Consider the following 27,880-nt stretch of genomic DNA (forward strand, 5'->3'; position numbering starts at 1 on the left):
GTACGACTGCATAGTGCCTCCGTGTCCCATACCACGGGCCACCAATGCATTCGTTTTCAAGCCGACCACGGCATCTAGTCTATCAATGCATTATGCTCCATGATGTCCACATTCAACATATTAACATCTCATTCAATTTGCATTTGAAAAGTAAACATAGCATATATGCACATCAATGTGCGGAATGACTAATCTACATAGCATATTCATGATGACATGACTAGATTAGATATAATTAAATGAATGCCAAACAATTGCCTTGAAACAAGGCCAAACGTCCCCTCTCCACTTACTTGTAGCGTACAAGGATTCCCGTTCGGTACGGGTGAGATCCGGAGCGAATCGGGTTGAATTTGGTGAACCTAACATAATTGAGCGGGGTTAGTACTTCACCATTTTAGAATCAAAATTAATGAAATCCGATGTCAAAATCGTGTTTAGAACGTCAAAAGAAGGTCACACGTCCGATTTGGATTCGATCGAACATAAGGATCACCTTCGGGGCCACACGGGTGGGTCAGACAGGTGGGCTGTCTACCCACCGGTTTTACCCACCGGTTTGGGACCGGCGGGCCCCTGCCCGCCGGTAGTACCCACCGGTCTTGGCGAAAAAGACACTGTTTCTTCCCCGTTTTCTCCATTCTTTGGGGAATCAAATGGGGCTTTTCCCCACCCATTCTTCACACCCTCAAGGTCCTATGGGATGGTTCTAACCTAGATCTAGGTTAGATTCAAATGAGGGAAACCATCTTACCTTCTTTGCTCAAGAATAACTTCAAACCCTCCAACCACTTCAAACCCACAATGTTCCTTTCACCTTGTCAATATCTCTTCAAATCCTTCAAGATCAACACATAAATCATCTATTAAACCTTAGATTCATCATTTCAAAGGGGTTTTACAAGATCTCAAGAAACCATACTCGAATCAAGGGTTTAAAGCTTGGGTATGGTGAATGTTCACAAAACCCAACTTTTCTTACCTCCAACTGTAGATCTAGAGTTGAAGATCACTCTCCCGGCACCGGAATGGGAAGACCGAGCTTCGGCGCCGCTGAAATCCCCCTTTTCTTCCTCTTCCTTCTCTTCCTTTCTTCTTCCCTTTCTTTTCTCTCTCCTCTTTACTTTTCTCACCAACGTACGAGGGTAATAAATGGAAAGAAAAGAAAATCATAAAGCCTTATATACTATTCCTAATTAAGTCAATAGTGCTCTTGGATGGGTCACTCAGGTGGGTGCACCCACCTATCCTACCCACCTGAGAGCCAAGACTTAGGATTTTGACCGGGTTCGGACCTTGGCGCGAACCCCACCCCAGGCATATGATGTAGCATACGTATATACCTTAAAATACGGATATAATACCTGTTTCATCCATACATAGCCTTATGGTAGGTGCACGTACACGGTTTGGGCACTCCCGTCTCTTCTGGCACTGGCTCGGACTTGTCGGGCCAGCCGGTGTTTAAGGTCACCCGTGCCATCATAGCCCATAAGGAACCCGCTCGAATTTCCTCTGGCTCGGTTCCTGCATGGTTGAACCGGTTCAACCGCGAAATCAGACCGGGTTTAAGAAGCGGGGTATTACATTAGCCATCACACTCTTATCCAATGCTGAGAATATTGCATTCACAGCCTTTTGATTGTAACAATAAGCCTTCTTAGCTTAATTGTCAATTGGACCTCTTTCAGGTTCCTTGTACGCAATCAAAACTGATACCCAAACATCATAACCTAGTGAACCTAGGCACGACTGCATTCTCCTTTTCCGCAAGATAAAATCAGATCCATCAAACTTTGGTGCATGTCCTGAATAACCTTCACTTGCCATACTATCACTGCCGCTGCCTCTGGATCACTCAGTTGTTGATCAAACTGTCAGTGAGTATCAGCTCTGATACCAATTGTTGTAACCTGACAGTCACTGAGAGGGGGGTGAATCAGTGAGTTCAATTCCGATCCCTAAAAACCTGTCCGATGCCTGGCCAAGAAAAACCTGATATACATGTCCCTGTTTGCACACAGTCGTATGCACACTCAGCCTCTCATAGGCACTTCCAAGTGTGCACACCCATTCCACATTCCACGTACTTCAATATAAAATGTAAACAACAAGCACCCATAACACAGGGTTTTTACGAGGTTCGACAATTTGCCTACATCCCCGGAGTAGTGCCTGTAAAGGCTTCGTACCTACTCAATACACTACTTTTGACTGCACCCACAGTCGAGAGCACCCACACCCAATTTTCTCAAGTCGAAGCTAAGATGGCACTCATAGTACCAATACAATGTGTAGCACCCACTACACGGGAGCACCCACTCCCGGTGCTTAGCACCCACTAAGCACACAATAAATAATATAGTAAATTGGGGCTTATATCAATGCCCTATAGTTAAGCCTTGTCTAGCAATTACATCCACAACTAACTAGCATGCTTACAGTTCATCCACAACTAACCTAACATGTATACATTCATCCACAACTAATCCTAACATACATACATACATGTAATGTAAAATCAAAGGTTAGAGAATCTCACAACCGATTGCCTGGGATGACTGAAAACTTGTACTGACAAGTTTGGTGCTCGCACCTTCTCTCTCCTTGGCTTCTTACTCTTCAAAGCAAACACATCCTTGCTTTCTTCTTTTCCTCCTTGGCTTTGAGTTAATGTACCATTAACACAATTCAACCACCTCTTTTACCTCCTTTAATGGCCTAAGAACATTTATCATCAAGTATGTATGTTCATTCAAGGACCAACAAAGAGGGGGAAGTTTTTCCTACCAAAACCGTAGCCTTCTTTCACTCAAAACCCATTTTTCTTGCTTCCATGGTGTAGGGCTTGAAAAAATGAAGAAGCTTCAACTTGGTTCACCCAAATTCGAGTTAAAATGAGGGAGATATGACCATTTGAAGTTGGAGCAATGAGATAGCTTGAAATGGAATCTTCGTAGGGGTGGCATAGGCTACACCGGCGGCACGCGCAACAGGGGTGAAATCTAACCGTAGATCTCATATAAAAGATCTTGTAATCTAAGCTGTCGGATTAAACCAACGGACAATAGATCCAAACCATTAAATTTGAATCTCGATGACGTCATCATGACATAGGCGCTGACATTGTCAGAAGTGTTGTCGATCTATGATTGGTTGCTTTTCCGAATTTTAAGGGAGCTTGTCTCCCACACACAAAAGAGAAATGCATATCGACCGTTGGATCCGAATCCTCCATGATGGTTTTAATCAGATTTCATGAGATCATTAAGATCGGAATCTTTTTTATACCTTCTGTACACGCGCGAAACACCACAACATACCTTGATAAGGTGTAGCGCCAGTGCATCAAGAATTATGCACCTAACCAATCAAATTCTACACGCAAGCATCTATCTCATCCAAGTAAGTGTAAAATCTTAGCAGCCTTTGGATGGGCATCAAGCCTACGTGGTCGAATCTTGGCCATCCATTTCACTTCCCTTTACTCCTCTTTATTACAATCAAGCCCTGCCTCCATATGTTTCAGTGCTTAAAGACCCCTTACAACTCAGACCTTCAAAATCTTTAAATTACACAAAAGCCCTTCAAATTTCAAAAATAAATTCCGAAAAATCCACCCAACACCGAGAGCAACTGATGGATTTTCGGTTTGGATTTTCGAACCGATTTTACAGAAACACTTATAACTTTTTCATACGATATCCAACCAAGATGAAATGAAGTGCGTTGGAATCGTAACTAGATGCTCTACGACTTTTCAAAAGACTCAATCATCTGAATCATCCATGTCAAAAGACCAAAATGCCCCTAAAACTTTCTAATGACGTATCTTTCTCATACGGAATCGAAACGCGATGAAATTAGAACCGTTGGAAAGATTGTATTTTTTTCGTATTGTTACATGTAGAACACTTCCTTTAAAAAATTCATCTTCAATGCTGAAACTACCCTCGACTGCCACAAATGCCGTAACTTCTTCATACGGTATCGGAATGTGACGAAATCAAATGCATTGGACTAGGAAAATTACAATCTATCTTTTTCATGAAGAACTGATCTTCCAAAAATGTCATTTCCATTACTGAAAATACCCCCGAGCATAAATAGGCCAATTTTACCAGTTTTGACCTAGAAACCACTCCACGTATACCAAGCTGCTCTGTTATCTCATCGGTGACACTGGACACTGCCATGTCATCATTTTCATCCACATCACCCAAACTGGCCACGTCATCACCGCCACATGGCCGAGTTGCCAACAACGATAACCATAAAACAACAAATACTACTGTGGCGCCAATCTTCATTGTTAGTTTCTAAGTGGTCAGTACATAACTAATGATATAAAAAGTATGTGGATCTTCATTATTGAGAGTATCATGGACTTCACTTGACACACGCTCTTCCCTTAAATCAATTGTATTGAAACCAAGTTTTATTTATCAATAAAAACAGCCAAATGACTGGGACATTGAGCACTAATATGTCTAAATCCATTGAACAAGTAGCACCGAATTGTAAACTTTGTTGCCTCAAAAGGTTTATTTGATCCACTTCAAGGGGGAGAGTATGGACGAGTGCCATGAAGATGGCATTTTAGAAGCATGTCGAGGTGAAGAATACGGCCGGCTAGGTCATGAAGATGCCATAGATAAAACACTAGTATGTGGTCTGCTAAATGACTTTTCCTGAGTAGAAGAAGGCTGCTAGTGAATGGAACTAGTACATCTAGGAAGAGTATATGTAAAAGTTCTTTGATTGTATGAATGTTTCAGACTTTCTTTAACCTGATATGCTACCTGTACAACATCTTCCATAGTAGGTAATCGATTAGATGCAAGAGCAGCACTAATTTGAGGGTGCAAACCATTGCAGAATTATGCCACCAAACTTCTTCATCCCACACAAAATTATAATGAGTGGCAAAATAATAAAATCTAGCAACATACTCTTCAATGGTTAGACTTTTCTGTTTCAACTGTGCAAACTTAAGGTGCATCCATTGCTTGTAATCAGGAGAAAAAAAAATCTCTCGTTCATGATTTCATGCATTTCAGCCGAAGTAGTGACTAATCCAATGCTTTGGGTTCAGTTTCATTGTTATTGCTTGACCCACTAGACTCAGGCTGTGCCTTTCAATTGAGCATTTGTAAATAGGATCTTTCGGGCCTCTGTCAACCCCTACCATCTGAAGAATGTCTCTAAGCTATGAATCCAATCAATGTATAATTCTAGATTGTTATCTCCATAAAACAAATAAAGACATCCAGTCTTACTGCTCTTTTTGCTTCATCATCATATCGAGTAGTTCCATATGGTCATGGAGGTGGTGGTGTATGATGTGGTGGCCATGGTGGTAGTGATAGTGAATGGAGTGGTGTTGGAAAAATTTACAGATTGAATGAGGCTCTTTCTCTTATCTGCGGTCACCAATCGATCAATAAAAACTTGTATAGATTCTAACACTATTTGAAGGGAAGTGACAACAGTAGTGAATGCATAAATTTCTCCCTTGTAGGAGTTGAGCTGCTGAAGAACTTCATTGTTGGCTACCATGGTGGAGAAAGCAATGAATACTCACGAGTAATGACAGAATAGTAAATATATGAAAATTTATGATAGTAGTGGCAAACTTGTAATTAAAATGAAATCCTTTAAATGAGTAGCAATGTCATAATTATAAGGATTATCATTTTTTTTTTGGACAATTCCTCTCGAGGGCCTATGGCCCAACTAGGATGACAGCTTGTTGCAATCGAAGATATGTTGGTGTTGGGATGTCTACCCTGCACAGAGAAACAAATGGTAAGAGGCCTAGAGCAAACTCTGGGATTACTCTGATGCCCAAGTTAGGGATCTGTGCAACAGCAGTAGGGTAAGGAAAGTAGTAGTAAGCATAATCATGAAACTTACCTCTGTCGGGAAGCTCTGGATCTCCCTCGGATCTTGGGATTCAAGGTTGCTCGCTTCGCATAGCCGTTCCTGGTTTCTATTTGAATATGGTGAGTAATCGGTTGCCACATGTCAGTATAGAGTTGCATATCACAGGCCTAAGGCTGTCTCGCAAGGCATCCCAACGCAGTAAGGAGGGTGGGGGACTCGAACTCTGAAAGTGCCAGACGGAAGGCTGCTTCAACCAGCAATTCCTACCAATTGTGCTAGACAGCTGTTGCCTGGATTATCAATTAGAATCACAAGGTAAACACAACGCATGCAATAAGAGAAGGGCAAAGTGGGGAAAATAGAAAATTAAAGAAAGTAAAAGAAAAAAGGATCTTCGGAGTGGGGCTTCGATTACCAACAAAGGGAGGAGTCTTCTTCATGGAGAAAGACACCAACGGTGCAGTTCTCTCCTGATCGACCCAAGGGAGTCGGCGAAGGCTGCGCTGCAACAAAGGAGAATCAACAAGAGGAAGGGGGAATTCCAGGGACTGGCGGCGGTGATTTGAACCAGCGGTGGGAGTCGGCTTCGACCAAGGGAGGGTGGCTCGTTATGGGACTTCGACGCAAGTACGTCCTCTGTCCTTTCTCTCTCTTCTCGTCTCTCTTCTTCTTCTTCATCTGTTGCTTTTTTTTTTTTTCACAATCTGGAACCCTAGAAGAAGGGGAAGAGTTCGATCGAAAGTTACAAGCGTGGGATTGGGTTTCGGTAGGAAACAAAGGAGAAAAGTTTTTATTTATTTATTTATTTATTTTTGTTGTCTTTGCTGTTACAGTAGGGAAAGAAAGAGGGTGGAGGGGTTTGCTGTAGAGGGATTGAAGGGGATTTAGGCTATTGGCAGTGAGGACTTTAGAAAGAGGAACAAGAGTTTGTCTCATGATTAGTGACCCTCTTCTTCTTTTGGTCTGCCCAATAGAAGGTGTAAGCATAGATTGAAAGTATCGGTATCGATCGCCGTATCGGTCGGTCAAAATCAAGATACGTATCAGGAGGGTATCGTATCGTATCGGAGATACGCTAAGATACGCTAAAGATACGCACATAAATGGATAGGGAACACATTTTTATACACTTTTGCATAAAAAAACAGTTAAAAAAAAACTATATATAACATGTAGAATGCATAAATACTTAAGTAGAGGGTATCGTATTGATAGACAAATATATTGAGTTGAAAATGTTCAAAATGATGAGGTTTGAGTTTCTTACAGTTTTTTCTTTCCTCATTGCCATTGCCACTGTGATGAGTGCCGTGAAGAGTGTCGTGGTGATTCAAATCCTTGGCTAGGACCTTCTTCTTCAATAGAAACAACTACAATGATATTCTGCACTTGTCGAATATAGGCACAATATTTACCCCAGTCGAAATATTTATGGTAGTGGGTCTCCCATTCATTGTAGAAAAATTAAATTTTTTTTATAGAAGTTCTAGATTAAATGTTTTTAAAGAACATATAAAAAATCAACAAAGTGTGGACCAATATATTTGAGTAGATCTGAGAAATAAAAAAAAAAATTTGAAACCCTCACTTTTTTGGGAAAAAAATGTGGGTTTCATTTGAAATCATGTATTTAGTAATTATAAGTTATGACATTATTTTTAAGAGTTGAATGAACTAAATTTTCTAAAAAAAAAAAATAAAAAATTTTGGGGATTTTTCTTTTTTCTTTTTTAAATTAATTTCGGAATAAAAAAATTAAAAAAATATATTTTTTTGAGTAAAATCAAAAATTTCCATGGAAGTTGTAGAACACTTGTTTTTACATAACATATAATAAATCTAAACATTTTTAACCATTGAGCATGAGTAGATCTAAGAAATTTGAAAAAAATTGAAACCCTCATTTTCTCTTGAAAAAAGTTTGTAAATCCTTATAAATCCAATGATTTCATGTAATAATGATGCACAAAATGTGATTCTAAGTATGATGAACCTTAGATTTATAAAAAACCTTAAAAACCTAAGGTTAAAGTTGAAAAAAGTGAGTAAAGATTCAAGAACTTACTATTCAAATGTTTCAACTTTCAAGTTCAAGCCTTCAAGGTTCTTCTTGGACTATGTTTCTCTCATTTGTTGAACCATTCACTTCCACAATGTTTCTTTCAATCTACCATTTGAGTCTCCAAAAAGGTGTGTGAATCAAAGGGGAAGAAAGAAGCAAAATATAGAAAACTGTTGGTGAGAGTGTGAAGTGTTTGTTTCAAACAACAAAAAATTCACACTTAAGTAGCCGTATCGTACCGATACGGTACGATACGGCTCGATACTGCATGGTACCTTCGATACGTACTGATACGGTAAGTAGCCGTATCGTACCGATACAGTACGATACGGCTCGATACTGCACGATACCTTCGATACGTACTGATACGGTACCGATACGTACCGATACTCTCGGAAATTTTTAGATTTTCGAAAGTTAGTATCGTAGAGTATCGTACGTATCGGTATTGATACGGTACGGCACGATACGATACGTACGATACGCCGATACACAAAAAGAGGCCCAAAATTTCCCATAGCGTATCGGTATGTATCGTGCCGATGCCTACCGATACGGATACGTATCAGCCGATACGGCACGATACGCACCGATACTTAAAACCATGGTTGTAAGGGTTGTCTTCCTCTGTGTTTCTATGTTTTTACTTTTTTCCTTAATACATACAAATTACCTATCGAAAAAAAAAAAAAGGCAAGAGATTTTTTTTTAATTCACTGTTGCTGTTGTTTGGCAACAAGCATTGGAAGGAGGTAGGACCACAGTAGAACAGGGAAAGAGAATGAAGGAGAGAGTCCTCCTTCTCTCATACCAAGTTGATGGAGGGCCTTGGGGAAGAAGGGGAAGATCAGAGTAGCAGGGGAGGAAGGGAATCACATACTCACACAGCACAAATCCAACCAATTCTCATTCAAAATATCAAATGACTCTAACTCATGGATTTAGTTCTTGGTATCGGTACCGGTTTTGGTCTCTGCTGATATCACCGATCCGATCCGGATTGGTATTGGAGAGGATCAGTGGGTATCGGTCAGTTTTGCCCCTTGCTTTTCAAAAGAAAGTTTTTTTTTTTTTTTTTTTAACCCCTGAAACGATACGGGTAACTGATCCATATCAGTCAAGGATCGGGGATCATACCGATACGATACCGATACTTGAAACCATGCTCTAACTTGTCCATCGATTACAACCTATATATAGGGAAAATAGAGACATAAAACTAGAATAGAAACTGGTCTAACTAGGGAACAACCATAAAAGGAAACTAATGCAAAAGGAAAGAATCCCAACTCCTACGTTCAAGTCAGCAAAATAAAAGGCATGAAATGAAAGACAAATAAACTACTTATTTATTTCCAACCTTTGTTGGACCCAAACCCTGGTTGGACCGATTTTTCTTGGTTCTTCGCCTTTAAGGCCGGTTATGTTGGTCCAACCATGCAATTGCAGCCATGTTTGCATCAGGATGATATTTTGCAGAGAATTAAGGTATGATGGATGAAATGGAGAGGTGCGTTCGGAGTGTTGTGTAATCAATTTATTCCTTTTAAACTTAAAAGAAAAATTTTATAGGAGAGTAATATGACTGGCTATGATGTTTGGTGCAGAATGTTGGGCAGTTAAGAAGCATCATATATGTGAACTCAGTGTAACAAAGATGAGAATGCTGAGATGGAGGAGTGGCAAAACTAGGAATGATCATATTAGACTTGATTTAAGAGTAGCTCCGATGCATTAAAACTACAAGAAAGTTGTTTGAGGTGGCATGCGGAGGAGTGATTTGATTTAGATTGAAGGAATAAAAGAGTCAGTGGCAGGCCTACAATTACCCTAGGAGAAGTGGTAAGGAATGACATGCATAGCTTAGGTTTTGTATCAAGTGTGACCTCGAATAGAGTTGATTGGAGGGCAAAGATCCACTTAGCTGACCTCATATAGTTGGGATAAGGTTAAGTAGTTGTTGTTGTTCATTGAATGAATTGTAAATCTTGTCCTCCAAAAGTATGATTACTAAAGACAAAACTAGTCATGTATACTATTGCTGTTATATGCAAAATGTATAAACAATCAGAAAATATTTCCTTATTTTAAAAATGAATAGTTTTGGGAAAAATTAGAGAGGAATCTTGTTGTGAAAGATCTTGTTATCTCCCAAAAGAGCATGAGTATTCTACTTTGCTTCCCTTGCTTGGTGAAGTTTTATTGCTACGCAGAAGAATCTACCCCTGTAACTATTATAATTTCTTGTTATCTGGTTGCTGCTTCTTGAGAGCATGAAGGTTTTTTGGCTTCCCAAAAATTTAGCTGTAATTGACAGCTGGATTTACCTTATCACTTACAAGTATTTAGTCGTTTACTCTACTGCTATGTCTCCAGAGAATGAGATGTGATTCGAAACTGTAGGTCATTTTCCAGAAAATAAGAGCATATAGATTCTAATCAAATAACTAAAAATGCTTATGTTAGACAAGAGCTCAGGTGTCTGTCCTATTGTACTGTCAATCAAATGGAGTCTTCGGTTGAGCTTTCTTTAATATTTTTGAATTTCATATTTGATTCTTACTAGACTTTATTCTTCTATGATTTCATTAGGGGATCTTCATGAAGGATGAAGACGAGTATGCCCTGGCCTTCCAAGCATCTGTTGGCCAGTTACTTTAGAGTAAAACCTGGCATCTTTAATGATTAATATTACCTGTAACCTCTGTATTTCTCATAGGATTTTTTCACTTGATGCTCAGGGAAGTCTTGTTGGGTAGTAATATGTTGTATTGGAGAATATGGTGACCTGTTGATGAAAGAATGTTCCAAGTTGTATTGAGGAACCACTTGCTGTAAGTGGTGCTTATTTTCCTATGTTTTTTTTGTCTATGATATGGATGATTGTTTCTCTGCTGGAATTTTGGTTCATAAAACATTATGACATGGACAACAATGCCTGGAGCAGTTCTGCTTAGGTGAGCTAAGTATTGAAGAGAATCAAAGCTGCCTGGCTACCTTTTATTAATCTTCTATGTAATTAATGGGTTTAAAATACTGAAAATGAGCTTTGTACTTTCTTATAAAACTTAATTACTATAGTAACCTAAGGAAATATTCAGTGAAGAGTGTAACTTACCCTTTGTGGTCACAAACAAATTGAATACTTGGGTCTGACATTGATAAGGGTGACTAAAGTGATTGTGAATTCAAGGGTTGATGACATGGTTATCAACCAGACACCTGTTATCTACACAACTGTATCGACCATGAACCTTTCTTTCTTAAAAGTGCTGATAGATCTCCTAATGTTTTGAAATTGATCAAGGCTACTGAAGTATAATCTTCTGGTTCTGTAACACAATTATACTGAATTTCAAAACATGAGCAAGGATTATAACTTGATAGTAGAAAGGGTAAACTAGGAATGAAACATAAAGGAACGGTGGAAGGGCAACTTGTAATAACTGGCAACTTTGAGTTTTAATTAAAGAACCCCTTCTTCTACCTATTACCCACGATAGAAACCAAGGTTAACGATAAACCAAAATCAATTCAGGTGAGGTATCTTCGTCAATAGGACTCCAAACCAAATGATATTTTAGGGAGAGATTCCCAAGCTTCAGCCCTATTGAATCAATTCAACAAGCACACAAGATATCAAGCAGAAAAATAGTATTTAATATCTAAATATGAACTTGGCAGTAGATACAGGTTGAATTCCATTTGCAGATCTAATACTCTCAGTAGTGGATGATTTGGGAAGCAAGAATCTAGGGCTTGGGTCACCTATGAAAGGAAAACCCTTGACCAAAGTTTCAGTCCAAGCAGATTAAATGTGAGGGAGATTGATCAATCTGATTAGGGCTGCAACTACAGCCCAGAAACAGGAGTGGGGAAAAGGAAACCAAAAAAGAAGAACGAAGAACATGATGGGGAGGAAGAATAAGAGATGAGAGGAAAGATGTTACATGAGAATTTAGCGAAGAGAGTTGTGGAACACTGGGAAAAAAGGATGCACGCAAAAAGCAAGCTCACCATTGGTCACAACAATTCATGCCAATATCTAACTCGTTCATCTTCGTTCTAAAGTAAACTAATCTGAAATGGAAACTAAATAATCCTAAGAAAATTCCCTACTTATCTACCCAATCTCCTAAAATAAAGATTATATGCCTATATTAACTAGCAAACCTTGCCAGACCAGAAATTGGTTTAGGACCAGTTCTTGGCTTAGGCATCCAAAGAGGGACTCTGATACTGATACCTATCGGCCGATACAATACTTTAAACCTTGATTCTTGTTACACATACATTTCTTCATCTGATACCTTCTTTGGCAAGACTTATTTTTGTATTTGAAATTTGCATTTGTTTCAGGTTAATCTCTTGCTTGTTATAAGAATCCTAAGTTTCATGGATGTGTATCTTTTTGTATTTCCTTTCTATTGAAGTGGAAAACCGTTTTCTTTATTGATTTCCCAGTTGGATTTTAACCGTATGGTGATTGATTATTACCCATATGCAATTCTGTTTCCTTACCCCCCGCCCCCTTCCTTTCTTCTCTTCTACATTCATTTTCTTACATTCCCTTCAATGGAAATTGTTCTTATGTTTTGTCCCATTACTCTGTTGGTCTTACATTTGTTTACAACTTCTTCGGTTTTCTTGAATGCAGGTGGGCTTTTATGGCCTTGAGTTGATGCTATCTTGGGCCTTAATAGTTCATTCTTAATTTGGAGTCTTCTTTGATCATCTTTATTTGGTAACTTGAGGTGAAGTTCATGTGCTTCATGTGGGCTTTTTCATTTTCAGCTACCCATAGTTTTTTTGTTGATCCGAGATTGTTTTTGGGAAGAAATAAAAAATTTCAGTTCCTTGCATTGAGGAGTTTGATGTCAACATATTTATCATTCTTGGAGAAGGAAGTTGCTAATTTTGAAAATTTTATTTCCTTTGATGAGAATTCCCTACAGAATCTTGAATGCATTTCAGTTGAATCTTCAGATCAAAGCAGATTTTATCTTAGTGGGAAGGGAATGAGAGAATCTGTCAAACGGTATTTGTCAGGTTTGGAGATTTGGGGAATGGAGGGTGAAATGAAGAAAGTGAAATCGGTTCTCTCAAAACGAGGGTGGTATTTCGGTTCTGGAATTGGGAACAATATTGATCTTGATGAATTGAATGTTACTCGGATTTTGAATGATTTGTTTGAGGAGACTTCTGATGCTGCACTAGCTTTCTACTTCTACACATGGTGCGAGGACTGCACTAAAACAAAGCATGCAATTCGATCAGTTTGTGCTATGGTAAATATTCTGGTTTTGGGGAACATGAATCATAGAGCCATGGATCTTCTTCTATATCATGTTAGGAATGATGATGGGAGAGAAGCATGGCATAACTTACTGTTGGATGTCCTCAAAGAAACCTCAAAAAATAGAAGGGTGTTGGAAATTGTTTATGGTATGCTTGTTGGGTGTTATGTTAAGGAAGATATGGTAAACCTGGCTATTGAAGTAGTCAAAAAAATGAAAAACCTCGGAATCTTTCCTCCTCCTGGAGTCTGTAATTCTCTTCTAAAGGCATTGTTAAAGTCAAGTAAGATAGATTTGGTTTGGGAAATATTTGGTGAAATGCAGAATCGAGGTATGGATTTCAATGCCTCTTTTATTAGTTTATTCATCCATAAATATTGTGCACTAGGCATGATTGAACATGCTTGTAAGTTGCTTGTGGATATGAGAGATTATGGGTTGCAACCTGATGTTGTTGCATTTACAATTGTGATTGATGCCTTCTGCAAAATGGGTTACCTAAAGGAGGCCACTTCTATGTTGTTCAAAATGATTGAAATGAATATATTTCCAGATTCAGTTTTGGTTTCTTCAGTTATTGATGGCTACTGTAAAGCAGGTAGGTTGGAGGAAGCAATGCTTGTTTTGAAGGTCTTTGGTTTCACTCCCAACCTTTTCATTTACAATAGCTTTATCACAATATTATGCAGAGAAGGGAGATTGATTGAAGCTGATGCAGTTTTCTCTGAGATGCTTGCATTGGGAATGTTTCCTGATTGTTATAGTTACACTACCATTATTGGAGGCTACTGTAGGGTTAGTGACATAAGAACAGCTCTCAATTATTTTGGAAAAATGTTGAAGACGGGAACTGAACCGTCTATCGTGACATACACAATTTTAGTTGAGGTCAATTGCAAAAGTGGGGATTTGAAGACTGCAGAATATTTGCTCCAGGTGATGGAAAGGAAGGGTCTAAAACCTGATATTTTTGCGTACAACACATTAATGGATGGGTATGGGAAAGTGGGGCTCCTGCACAAGGCCTATGGGTTGTTGGGTCGTATGAGATCAGCTGGTGTTTCACCTGACATCACAAGTTATAACACTATTATTCATGGTCTTGTCAGAAGAGGCTATGTTGAAGGGTCGAGATTTATCTTTGATGAGCTTATTAGAAGGGGGTTGTCTCCCAATGCTTTAACATTCACTGATTTCATAAGTGGGTTTTCTAAGGAGGGAAGCTTTGAGGAAGCATTTCTTGTTTGGTCCTACATGAGTGAACATGGAATGAGACTTGATGTTGTAACATGTAGTGCTCTTCTTAATGGCTATTGCAAAGCCCACCGCATGGATGAGGCTAATGCCTTATTCCAGAAGATGCTGGACGCTGGGTTGATTCCGGACTTAATATTGTACAACACTCTTATACATGGATTTTGCAGTCTGGGAAACATAAACGATGCTTTCCGCTTGCTGAGTATGATGGTAGAACGTGGTATCATTCCAAACCATGTTACTTACCGTTTACTTGCGCATGGTTTTGAGAAAAACTTGGTTGATGATCCTATAAAAGCTACTGGAATTAAGATGCAGCAAATACTGCTGAAGCATGGTATTGATATTGATATATCTCAGTATATAGTTACAACATACTAATCCTATCAGGTGCTACCTGCTTCTTATTCTTCAGAGGCACCTGGGGTTGGAAATGGCTTCCATCCTTTTCCTTTCTTCTCAGATTCTCTGCAAGCTGGTAATTTTGGCAGTTTGCGCGATCTTGGCATTGCAAGGTACTACTTCTGTTTCACATAGATCATATTGTTTGATATTTTCTCTCCCCCTGCCCCTTTTAGCTTCCATTCTTTATTTCTTTCTTTCTTTATTATTATTATTATTATTATTATTTATTTATTTATTTTTTGGTTGTTTGCTGGGGTCAAACCCCAGAGCCTTCCGTTTGCAACACAATGACTAATCAATTAAGATATGGATGTGATCCTAGACGGTCTAGAGGGCTTAGTGTATAAGATGGATAGGCGTTTGGAAGTGATGTTGACTGAAAGAATGCCTTCCCGTTATAGATTCATAGAAAAGAGAACACCATGAAGCCGACAGAGTAGTGCTGGTTCAAAATGAATTCATTTCCCATTGCAAATATATAAAGTAATATCTAATGTTGATATATATATATATATTGGATAAAAGTATATACTTATTTTCTTTTCACTTGTCTGTGTTGAATTAAAACTGCGGAGGCTGGGGAAGTTTTGGACTTCGGAAAGCAATAGGCCACAAGCATTTTTGTTATGTCTAGCATTACACTAATCATAACAATAACAACGAAAAACTCAGCCTTATCCCAACTTAATGGGGTTGGTGGCTATATGGATCCAACAAAACAGTGTAGGGTAAAAAGGTCCAAATAGGAAAAAGGGGGTGGAAGAGATGAAAAGATGAGAGTAAGAGGAAAGATGCACAACCCCAATAAGTTGGGAGAATCTCAGTTAAATGGCAACATGGATCCTTGCCCTCCAATAGGCTCTATCCGAGGTCGTACTTGGGACAAGACCGAGACTATGTATGTCATTTCTCACCACTTCGCCTATGATCATTTTAGGCCTGCCCCTAGGTCTTTTAGCTCATTCAATCTGAATTTGATTGCTCCTCCTTACTGGAGCGTCCTCAGGCCTCCTTTAAACATGGCCAAACCACCTCAAACGACTTTCGACCTTGTCATTGATCGAGTTAGTTCCCAAATCAGCTCTAATACGATCATTCCTTACTTCATCCTTCCTAGTATTGCCGCATATCCATCTTACATCCTCATCTCAGCTACACATAGCTTCTTTATATGACATCTATATGACACTTTTTAACTGCCTAACATTCCGCCCCATACATCATTGCTAGTCGCACCACAATCCTACAGAATTTCCCCTTAAGCTTTAAAAGGATATTCCCGTCACACAACACTCCAAACACACCTTTCCACTTCATCCATCCCACTTTAATTCTCAGTGAAACTTCATCCTCTAATTCTTAGTAAACGGTTTTTATATTATTCATAAATAAGCAAATATCCCCTATTTGAATCCAATAAAGATAGTTTGAAAATAAAATTCCAAAAATATAAAAAATCAACCCACCAGTCCAAGAACAAAAACTGAATTTTGGTTATAGGGGCGATGATCAACTTTTAAATGCTGGGATTTTTCTCAATAATGAAAAGTTTATAAAACTTATCATGTTTAAACATTGCTAAAAACCAAAAGTCTGGTAAAATAATCTTTTGTTTTGATATCCATAAAATTATTTTCATTTAGGAGATTTTAACAACATTCGTGCACTTTAAAATAAGTTTGACTGGAACATAACTTTATTATTACAACTCAGATTTAAGTAATTTTAGACTTGTTGGAAAGCTGTTTTTTATGTTATACCTATTACAAAAAGTCTCATGTAAAAATATAATCATTTGACCAATCAAACTTATTATAGAACAAAAATATTTATTTAAATGTTGATTTTTTATGACTTAATGTTGATTTTCTTATGATTTAATGTGGCTTAATGTTGATTTTTTATGATATAAGGTATATGTAGCTTACTAAATAATGTTAAAAAAGAGGGAAAAATAAAATAAAATAAAACTTGGGCTGCTGGTAGGCATCCAGAAAAATGTTTCTAATGTTTTTCTGTTCTATAGGAACAAAAAAACGGTGTCAACTTTTTTTTTTTTGTTTTTAACGAAAGGGGAAAAAAACTGCTGGAAACGCAAAATGATGGAACAACGAAACCTTATTCCATCATTTGGGTTTTGTTCCAAATACAAAAAAAGGGAACAACTAGAGTAATTGCTCTTGAAATAGGTCCACAAAACATCATATTTTTGTTCTAAAACGATAATTTGACACAAAAACTGAAAATTTTGTTTTTGGCACGAAACAAATGACTACCAAATGCAGCCTTGGTCTCCTTGTTCATTTTAAGGTGGGCGCCTTCTCGCCTAAGCTCTTAGACAACCCTCTAACACCTTGGCTCGCCTTGGCGCTGTGACAACTACGGTTATATCAACCCAAATCCATTCTCTGAAAAGGGGGAGAAGTCTTATTCTAGTAGGCCAGCAGTTGGAGAGGACACTTTTCCAAGTCGAGGAGAAGGGGCACTCTAAGAAAAGGTGATTAGCATCTTCGGTACCATTCCAACATAGGCAGCAGGCGGGGAGGGACTTGGATGTGGCGATAAATGAGGAAGGATTGGGTGGGGATGCAATTGGAGAGGGCTCTTTAAACGGTGAATGAGTGGCGGGAAATGTGACCAGCAAGCAAGATAATCTTGTGCCAAGGGATAGAGAGTGGATCAAGTCCCAAGCAGAGGAGAAACTAAAACAGCCAGAGGGGGGGGAATGGGACCAGATGACCCCGTCAACATTAACATGGGAAGAGGGGAGGGAGGACCAAAGGAAGGAAATGATCGAAGGGGATGGGGTAGGGGACTAGGCACCATTGGCGATAATAGAGGCCACATGGAGATCTCTATCCAGATTGGAAGTGTAAATGGATCTGGCACCCACAGTCGAGAAGAGGACCTTAGAGGGATGTTAGTTATCTAACCAAAGGAAGGTTGAGGACCTGTCTTAGATGGTGGTGGAATGGCTCGAAGGGCAATGGACTGGTATTGAGTAGCTGACGTCAAACCCAAGAGGAGTTGGAGGATAGAAGGTTGTGCATAAGGAGTCTATCCGCAAGAGAGAGGAGTTGACCCAAGAGGCCCAGATGCTGTTTTGTTTGGAGGAAAGCTTCTAGATGAGCTTGAGAAGGCTTGTGTAATTAGTCTTTGATTTTACGCAACCCCATGCCCCCTTCCTGCTTGTGAAGGCTGATAGAGACCCAGTCAATGGGGTCGAGGAATTTGGGGGTACCAGCGCATTTCCAGAGGAAGAAGCACATCAGAGATTCCACTGCCTTGATGATGGACTTTCGCTGCTGGAAAGTACCATTCCAGTATAAGTAATAAGATTGAAGCACATACCTGCTGAGTTCCAAGTGGCCAACATAGGAAAGGAGTTTTCCTTTCTAGATCTGGAACCTCTTCCTAATGTGATTCCACATAGGGGAGTAGTGGTGAGATGTTAATCTAGTAGTGATGAGCCTGTACTTGACCGGGAGAGAACCAAGGGAGAAGCCAGTCAAATGAAGGAGGTGAGCTTTAGAGGCTTCAGAGATACTAGCAAGGAAAAGGAAAATTTTGAGGAGGTTGATACGAAGGCCATAGAAATATTCAAAGCGATGGAGGGAGGACATGATGGTCTAGATGGATAGGGGATCAACCTTGGGGAAGATCATGAGATCATTAGAAAAAGCAAGGTGAGTAAGCTTGAGAGCTTTACATTTAGGGATGGGGGAGATGAGATGGTGGTCGGTGGAGAATTGGATAGATCTAGAGAGGACGTTAAGGGCAAGGGAAAAGAGGAGGGGGGAGGGGGCAACCTTGGCGGATGCTGGCAAAGGAAGCAAAGAAACCAGTTGGGCTACTATTAACAATGACAGAAAAATTAGGGGAACAGATCCATTCATGGATCTAGTTGACAAAGATTGGGTGGAAGGACATCGCAAGAAGGGTTTTGATGATGAAGTCCCATGAATGGATCTAGTCTTCGAAGGTTTGGTTTGAAAGAGTTAGACAAGCTATACTTAAGGATGAATACAATAGTTGTGTTGACTATATACATTATTCACCCGACAAGGTAGTGGTAACATCCCATAACTTTAGTTGTCTATATGGATGCATTTTAGTGATTGGAAATAACCAAGAAGAAATAATAGGTTTAAACAGTTTGAGATTAAAGACCTTGGTACCTTGAAATATTTCCTGGGAACCAAAATGCTAAGGTTGAAGAAGGGCGTAAATATTTGGCATAGGAAGTTTGTGTTGGAACTCTTGATGGAGACAAGGATGTTGGGCTTTAAACCCATTGACTCACTTACTGATGAAAATCATATACTAGTTATGACAATGGACACCCTTTAGTTGACGCATGGAAGTATCAAAGACTGGTGGGGAAGTTGATCTCTCCCTTACTTGTCCAACATTGCTCATGTTGTTGGGGTGGTGAGTCAGTTTATGCATGCTCTTAGAATTGGAGCATTTGGCTGATGTGTATTGTATTCTCAGGTATTTAGAAGTCTAGTCTAGGAAAAGGATTGTTATACACTAGACATAACCTTTTGAAGATTGAAGGATACGCTGATGCTGATTGGCTAAAAATTGTTTCTGATAGAAGGTCTACATCAGGATATCACACCTTTGTTAGTGAGAGTCTGGTTACTTGGAGAAGTAAAAAAGCAATTTGAAGTGGTTAGATCAAGTGTAGAGGTAGAGTTTAGGCCATAGCGCCTGGAATTTGCTAACTCCTATGCTTAAAGAAATTACTTCAAGAAAATTAGGGTTTGAAGATGAGGACTCTATACAATTGAATTGTAACAACAAAGTTGCTATTAGCATAGCACATAAACCAGAGTGGTGTTGTAACCCGGCAATCACTGAGAGCATGGTTTAAGATCTCGCTCTCGCCTCCCCATCTCGCTAATCCAAAAAAGAGAGATCTCGCCAGATCTCGCCGAGATCATGTATTTTTTTGCGGCCGACTCGATGATTGGTCTCGGTGGTCATATGGTCTTTGTAGTCCCTGAAACTAGGTATTTACCCTATTTTAGGACTTCTAAACTGAATGGAAATTCATTTTGTAAAAATCAAACTTAAAATGGTACTTTGACTTCGTACCTTATGTAAGTAGTCTCCGACTCTTCGGACCCTAGGCTAGATGCTCTATTCTACAATCCATATTCCACAACCAACACATGACACACCATAATCTTAAGAATTTAAAAGATATCATAGATAATTACTTAATTGATTAACAATTAACATTGATGACTAATGAGTCACATTAACATACATTTGAAAATTTGAAATGACATTAGATAGGAATGGCGATCCTCAAGCAAAAGCACCAAAATTCTTGCCCCTTAGTGTTTTTTCTTCAAAAATGTAGAGAGACAAGATTTTAGCGAGATTTGGTAAGATTTTGGCGAGATCTTGACGAGATCTTGTCATTTTTACATCTCGCCTATAATCTCGTCTCATTAATCTAAAAAAACGAGATGTCAGTGAGATCTCGCTGGGATCTTGAACCATGACTGAGAGGGGGGTTGAAACAGTGAGTCCAATTCCGATCCCCAAAACCTGTCCAATATTTGACAAGCCAAACCATGATGTACATGTCCCTGTACCTATCCCTGTTCGCACACAATCGTATGCACACTCAGTCTCTCATAGACACTTTCACGTGTGCACATTCATTCCGCATTCCACACACTTCAATATAAAATGCAAACAACAAGCACCTACAACACAAGGTTTTATGAGGTTGGACAATTTGCCTACATCCCTGGAGTAATGTCTGTAAAGACTTTATACCTACTCAATACACTACTTTTGACTGCACCCACAGTTGGGAGCATCCACACCCAATTTTCTCAAGCTGAAGCTGAGATGGCACTCGCAGTGCCGATACAATGTGTAGCACCCACTACACAGAAGCACCCACTAAGCACACAATATAGAAATGCAATAAATTGGAGCTTATATCAATGCCCTATAGTCAAGCTATGCCTAACATATATATCCACAAGTAGCTAGTATACTTACAGTTCATCCACAACTAACCTAGCATGTATACACTTCATTCACAACTAACCTAGCATACATACATATCATCATATATGCATATAATGTAAATCCAAAGTTAGGGAATCTCACAACTAGTTGCCTGGGATGACTGGGAACTTGCACTGACAAGTTTGATGCTCACACCCTCTTCCCTTGGCTTCTTGCTCTTCAAAGCAATAACAAGCAAACCCTTCCTTGCTTTCTTTTCTTCCTCTTTGGCTTTGAGTTAATGCATCATCAACACATCTCAACCACCTCTTTTACCTCCTTTAATGGACTAAGAACAACTATCATCAAGCATTCATGCTTATTCAAAGACCAAACAAAAGGGAGGATCTTCTCTTGCACAAACTGTGGCTTTACCTCTCTCAGAAGTCCTTTTCATACTCCCATTAGATAAATCTTGAAAAGACAAAGAAGCTGCAACTTGGATGGAGTCATTTAGAGTTAGGTTTAGAAAGTTATGGCCATTTGAAGTTGGCCCAACTAGAACACTCAAAATGGAATCTTCAAAGGAGTGGCGTAGGCCGCATTGGCGCATGCGCAACAAGGGCGCAATCTGGGCCGTTCATCTAATTAAAAAGTGCTTGTTAATCTTAGCCGTAGGATTTTATAACGGGCATTAGATCATAGCCATTGGATCAGCATCAACAAAGTTAAATGATGATGTCATGCCTGCATTAGGCCGTCAGCCACCTTTTTGTTGTCTAACAAATATTGGTTGCTTTTTCATAAAGCTGAATTCAATTCAAGATCAGATCTCACGAGGTCTCAAGGATTGGGATTTTTATATGAGCCTCTATACACGTGTGCCACACTGAATCAGACCCATCTTTCCTACTAACACCCAAGGCCTTGACTTTATGAAAATTGCACAGAGGCCCCTTAATTCAAAAATATTTTTCCAAAATCACCTGCATAACACTGAGAGCTATTTGAGTATTTTGGATCGGATCTTTTGGACCGATCCGCAGAAACCTTCATAACTTACTTATACGAACTCCGATTGAGCCGAAATGAAAAGCGTTGAAACCATGACGAAGCTCTACAACTTTCCAGAAGATCCGATCGTCCAACTCAACCATGCAAAATGACCATAATGCCCCTGAACCTCCCCGATGTCGCAACTTCCTCATACGGAATTGAAATGTGATGACATCAGAAGCATTGGAAAAATTAGATTAACGAAATCAGAAGCATTGGAAAAATTAGATTTTTCTCATATCGTTACATGCAGAAAGTTTGTTCCAAAAAATTCATCTTCAATGCCGAAACTGCCCCCGACTGCTACCATAGTTTAAGATCTCGCTCTAGCCCCTCATCTCACTAATGCAAAAAAGAGATCTCGCCGAGACCATATATTCTTTGACGATCATCTCGATGGTCATATGGTCTTTGTAGTCCCTGAAACTAGGTATTTACCCTATTTTAGGACTTCTAAACACAATGGAAACATCAATTTTTTAAAAATCAAACTTAAAATGGTACTTTGACTTCGTACCCTATGTAATTAGTCTCTGGCTCTTCAAACCCTAGGCTACTATGCTCTATTCCACAATCCACATTCTACAACCAACACATGACACACCATAATCTTAAGAATTTAAAAGACATTATAGATAATTACTTAATTGATTAACAATTAACATTGATGACTGATGAGTCACATTAACATACATTTGAAAATTTGAAATGACATAAGATAGGCTATTGATGATGTTTCAATGAAAAAATGGGTTTGAGAAGATTTTTTTTATCTAAAATGATTCTTGAGAAGAAGAGTAACTCCAAATGAGTGTAGGAATGGAGATCCTCAAGCAAAAGCACCAAAATTCTTCCCCCTTAGTGTTTTTTTTCTTGAAAAATGTAAAGAGGTGAGATTTGGCAAGATTTTGGCTAGATTTAGCGAGATCTCGGCGAGATCTTGTTGTTTTTCAATCTTGCATGCGATCTCGTCTCGCTAATCGCAAAAAACAAGATCTCAGCGAGATCTTGCCGAGATCTTAAACCATGACTACCACAAAACCCATCTTTTGACCTCGGATTCCGTAACTTCTTCATACAGTATTGAAACGCGATAAAATGAGAAGCGTTGGACTTGATAAATTACAATATAACTTTTTCAAGAAGAAACTGTCTTCCAAAAAATTCATTTTCACTACCAAAAATACCCCCAAGCGTAAATAGGTCAATTTTGCCAGTTTTGACCCAAAAACCTATACCGCCTACCATGGATGTATCAATCTACTCCATGCACACCATGTGGCTTTGTTATCTCATCGGTGACACTGAATGCTGCCACGACATCACTTTCGGCCATTCGCCCAAACTGGCCACATCATCACCACCACGTGGCCGAGATTGCCAACAAGGACAACCATAAAACATGTAGCACAATCATATAAAGCGCATTGAAGTTGATCACCGTTTTGTAAAGGAGAAAATTGACTCTGGTTGGATCTGCACACCCTTTGTGAAGACATGGAATCAATTATGTTCAACAGAGGAGTCATTTGCAGTTCCATATCCTCTTGAGCAAATTCTCTGCAGTTACATATCCTCTTGAGCAACTTGGGCATGCATGATGTTTATTCCTCAGCTTGGGATGGTGAGTGTTAAGAGTACATAAAATGAGGTATGATGGGAAATAAGCATGTGTTAGAACCTTTTGGGTATTTATATGTTAGTGTAGGGATATTCGTGTAATCTTGTATTAATTATTTCAAATCAGTAAATATAGGGAAGGGTAATCGATCTCTCTCCTAACTTTCTCGAGCACAAACTCTTCTTGTTTTCTCTCCTCTTCTCTATCTGTGTCTTCTTTCTCCTTACTCTCTTCTATCCTTGCTTTCTTTTGGTGTTTCAGTATACTATAAGTTGGAACTGGTTCTGCCAAATTAGCTATTATATATTGATGCATTCAATGTAAATTATGTACTAAAGTACTGTGTATAATTGTCGATTATTTCATATGCTCCTATCCTTCCAGAAAATGAAATTTTCCAGAACAGTAGAAGGCTATAGATATACACTAAAAACAAAAGAGCATGTAGATAGTAACAATCAAACGAATCCTTCACTTGTATATTTGTTTTGACATATCCAGCTGTTAATAACAGCTGCTTTCTGGAAAAATACTTGCAATTAATCATATGGGGCCTTGAACTCCAATTGCTATGTTTGAACTGTATATTTGATTTTTCCTAGTGCTGAATTATTTTTTTTTCTTTATATATATATATATATATATATATCAGGTTGCAAATTTTTGAAGGATGAGTTTTGCATGTCCTTTCTGTTGTGATATCCAATGCCTCTGCTCTCCATAAAGACCCTTCACATGGAGGACATCCAAACATAAAATAAACAGGTGGCATACTTATACATTTGACACTGTTTATGGATTAAGATTACGTGCAATTTGATATGAGGTTTTTCCCCTTTTTTGTTTAGGAAATTTTTTTACTCAATGCTTTGGGAATCTTACACGAGTGGCATTTTGGTGCATTGAGTAATATGGTAAATGTTGGCCAATAATGTTCCAAGTTTGACTTGTCGGATCCAGTGACTGCAAGTGGATCTCTCTTTTTTCTGAATTTTTGTTTATGATATGCTGATTGTTTCCTCTACCTTTTTATTTTTGATAAAGTTCTGATTGTTTCTGTTTTTGTATTTTATGCATGTTTGATCATATCCACGATTTCTATTTCTTAGATGAGGCAACCATGAGAAAATTGTTTGCACAAAGTTCTTTAATGACCATTAAAACACAAGGCCAGGGTCCAACTGTAAAAGCGGGGCCCACTCAAAGTTGTGGCACCCATTATACAGGCATGAACCTGGCTGTGCAAGATTGCACTAGCACTCGCCTACCATGAGAAGGGGCCAGTCAAAAGCCGCCTGGTTAAGATCTTATGTAATCACTGGGCTTAAAATATGTGAAATGCACTTCTTTGGAAAACTAAATTATTATGTACTAAGTCAAATGTTGAGTTTTCTTTGCTATTTAGTGAAGTGCATAAAATTGACAGGTTAGGCATTGATACATATGACCAAAAATTTTGCAAATTCATGGTGGTTCAAAATTTGATGTGGTTATCCACAAGATCTGTTATATATTAATTGGTAGAGGCTATAAACCATTCTATTAAGGCGTTGACGGATTTTTCCTGGATTTTCCTTTAATTTTTTGACATAATGAGACAAATGATGAGGGATACTGAAGTATGAGACATAACAAATCAAAGATATGTAAGTACAATGTGAAGGAGTCTACACAAACATCTGAAACTTCTGGCTTCAGGGTCCATTTTTTTTTTTTTTCTCATGAATAATATAAATAGATACAGGGAAAAGAGGGGGGGGGGGGGAGGGATATACAAATCCGGAAAGGCCGGGGAATACAGCCCTACATGGCAGGGGGAGGAGAAGTCAAAAGGGACTGAGGGAGACCCCATGAGACAACATCAAGCTTGTTCCTTGGGAAGTCAACAACAGGCCTAAGTGAGAGGGAGCCAAGATTGGAGGAGACGTCAAATTTTATTGAAAGATCTAGAGTTAAGAGGTATATCTACAAAGGTTGCACTCCATCCAGATGTGGTTAATAGCTGCCCTGAAGGCAAGCTTTCCAGTAATGTCACAAATAGATCTACCAGAAAAAGTCATGTCAGTCCAAATCCATTATCTTTTTCTTATTATCCAGTTGATGTTGTTTTTCATATTGCCTCCCTTGCACCTGGTTATAACTTTTTCAGTTTTCCATGCACGTACTTGTCTCTGTGATTTTAATTGTCATTAACTTTGAACTTGATGATTTATATCATTCCTTGAATATTGAACAGACATGAAGATAAGGGTGGCAAAGTGCACTGTGGCCTTCACGCCTAGCCCAATGCAAGCACACCTGAAGATTATACAGAACTTTATCGATATTGGGGTCAAGTGAACAGTTGCTACCATCAGTGTTGCAGTGCCACCTCATGAAGTCCAAGCAACCTTTCCCAGTCTATATCCTCATTAGTGGGACTTCAACCTTTCCCAGTCTTGTCCATTGAAGATCTCAGATCAATACGTGTAGTCATGTAGATGCCTATCCAACCCGAAATCCAAGTCAACTGCTCAAGCCTGCCTTGTCTGAACTCAATGGGGTTGGATATGAATACTATTACGGCATTCAACCCTATTTTGGCCATGTTACAACCCAAGGCCATTCGCTACTTTTCTTATTTCTCCCTATGTCATTTTCAACCTACCCTTTTATCTTTTATCTCTTCTAAGCTGTACCATATCACTCCTTGTTGTACATTTGAGGCCTTCATTCTACAAGTGCAAACCGCTCGAACGACTCTCCCTCGACTTTTCACCTGTAAGAGTCGATCCTAAATTTCCACCAATGCAACCCCAAATTCAAATGAATCAAAAATATGTACTGGATGGAAGTTAATCTGTATATCATGTATATTTATCTTTTTATTTTTTTTATTTTTTATGGATGTATATTGTACTTAACTCTGTGTGTGGCAATACTATCTTAGAACTAGATTTCAAATTCAATCTGATTTTTATTTTCAAAATCCTGTTAAAATATGTTGACTTGTTGATGTCAGACTTTCCATCTCTTGCCCAGTAAGTCTAGCTACCTGATCTTTTTCCTTCATGGGTTTTAAGTTTGAAGTGTGCATCCACAATAGATCACAGATGGTAAACCAAAAACTGGTTGAGTTTCTAATAGAAATACTTCCTCACTGGCATATGGCATATGCTCCTCCTTGGCATGTATTTTGGCCTCTCCCAGAAGGCTCAGAGCATTGTCACTTGAGCGGTTACCCCTTGTGGCATTGAAGGAGGAAAACAAGAAGGCCAAAGGAAAGTGATGGGTGTCTCAAGATGCTAACATGAGCCTATGAGAAATAGAATGAAATCTTTTTTTTTTGTTTTTTTATGCTGTTTTTTTTCTCACAAATGTTTATTCTTTGCACATTACAATTTAAGCTTTTGGATTGGGTAATGGAACGTGATATCACATCCACGAAATCAATAATACATCTTTGTATGAAAGCACTAGAAAGTACCACACCTATTAAATTAAAGGGGAAGTGTTTCCGTGTAGTTCCTATGCGTATGCAACAGCTAATGGGAGTGCACGGGGATTTATCCACAGAAGAGTCATTTTTCCTTTCATGGATGATGGGCCTAGTCATATTGCCTCCTCCACATGTGTTTGGGAGCGAGGGCCACTTCTCACAGAAAATATTTCCCTAAATTAAATGTTGCATCTGTGTACAACCACTGGAAATAGAAGTCACACATGCCATTTGCCCGAAAGATAAAAATGGAACAATGGGATCTGAGACATTCATATGGGATGACCCTTGGGTGAGAAGGGGGAGGAGTATACTTGATCTACCCCTGTCTAACCACCTTAATACTCCATTGACCTTTGTAAGCGAATTTGCCTGTTGTGGTAATTGGGATACAGCTAGGCTTAACTCCCTTTTGCTATCTCATTTTGTTGAGAGTATAGTTCAAATCGTGTTATCTCAACAAAATGATAAATGGTTGTGCCTTCTTACGAAGGATGGGGCTTTTAAAACTAGCTTGGTTGCGGATTTCATTTTGAATCAATCCTTGGTAGAATCGACAGGTGGACCACACATGTGTAGGTGCTCTCTCCCTTGCCCTCAGTGGTGGCGGTTTTTATGGAAAATGAAAATCCACTCAAAATTCAAAATCTTTCTCTGGAGGATTCTCAGTAATGGGCTTCCTACTAAAGACAGATTATCAAGGTGGGTAGACATTGACTCTACTTGTGGAAGGTGCCAAAACAACAGGGAGACTTTTTACGATGTTTTTTTTGAATGCGAAGAGTCCAAGCGAATTTGGCATGTTAGTCCTCTAGGGTTCAAACCAGACCTTACCTCAG

General features: G+C 38.9%; 1 protein-coding gene and 1 long non-coding RNA gene across 8 annotated transcripts; one reads left to right on the top strand and one right to left on the bottom strand.

Moving 5' to 3' along the window:
• Positions 1–5,636: 5,636 nt before the first annotated feature.
• Positions 5,637–6,425, bottom strand: LOC122065336. The gene is made up of 3 exons (XR_006135978.1): positions 6,302–6,425; positions 5,917–6,176; positions 5,637–5,789 (listed from the first exon to the last, which is right to left on the bottom strand). It is a non-coding gene; the product is annotated as an uncharacterized LOC122065336 (long non-coding RNA).
• On the top strand, positions 6,112–26,561 carry LOC122065335 (pentatricopeptide repeat-containing protein At2g19280). 7 transcript variants are annotated; one of them, XM_042629138.1, is made up of 7 exons: positions 6,112–6,513; positions 10,541–10,610; positions 10,690–10,782; positions 12,606–15,017; positions 24,216–24,328; positions 24,412–24,477; positions 25,800–26,561. In XM_042629138.1, the coding sequence occupies exon 4, from the start codon at positions 12,712–12,714 to the stop codon at positions 14,881–14,883; it is 2,172 nt and encodes a 723-aa protein (XP_042485072.1). In that variant the 5' UTR covers positions 6,112–6,513; positions 10,541–10,610; positions 10,690–10,782; positions 12,606–12,711; the 3' UTR covers positions 14,884–15,017; positions 24,216–24,328; positions 24,412–24,477; positions 25,800–26,561. The 7 variants fall into 7 exon arrangements, with proteins under 7 accessions (XP_042485072.1, XP_042485066.1, XP_042485068.1 ...); XM_042629132.1 differs by lacking the exon at positions 24,412–24,477; XM_042629134.1 differs by lacking the exon at positions 24,412–24,477 and having other exon boundaries at positions 10,541–10,599.
• The last annotated feature ends 1,319 nt before the right edge of the window (positions 26,562–27,880 follow it).

The sequence above is a fragment of the Macadamia integrifolia genome, unplaced genomic scaffold (assembly GCF_013358625.1).
Source record: "Macadamia integrifolia cultivar HAES 741 unplaced genomic scaffold, SCU_Mint_v3 scaffold1979, whole genome shotgun sequence".
NCBI classification, from domain to species: Eukaryota; Viridiplantae; Streptophyta; class Magnoliopsida; order Proteales; family Proteaceae; genus Macadamia; species Macadamia integrifolia.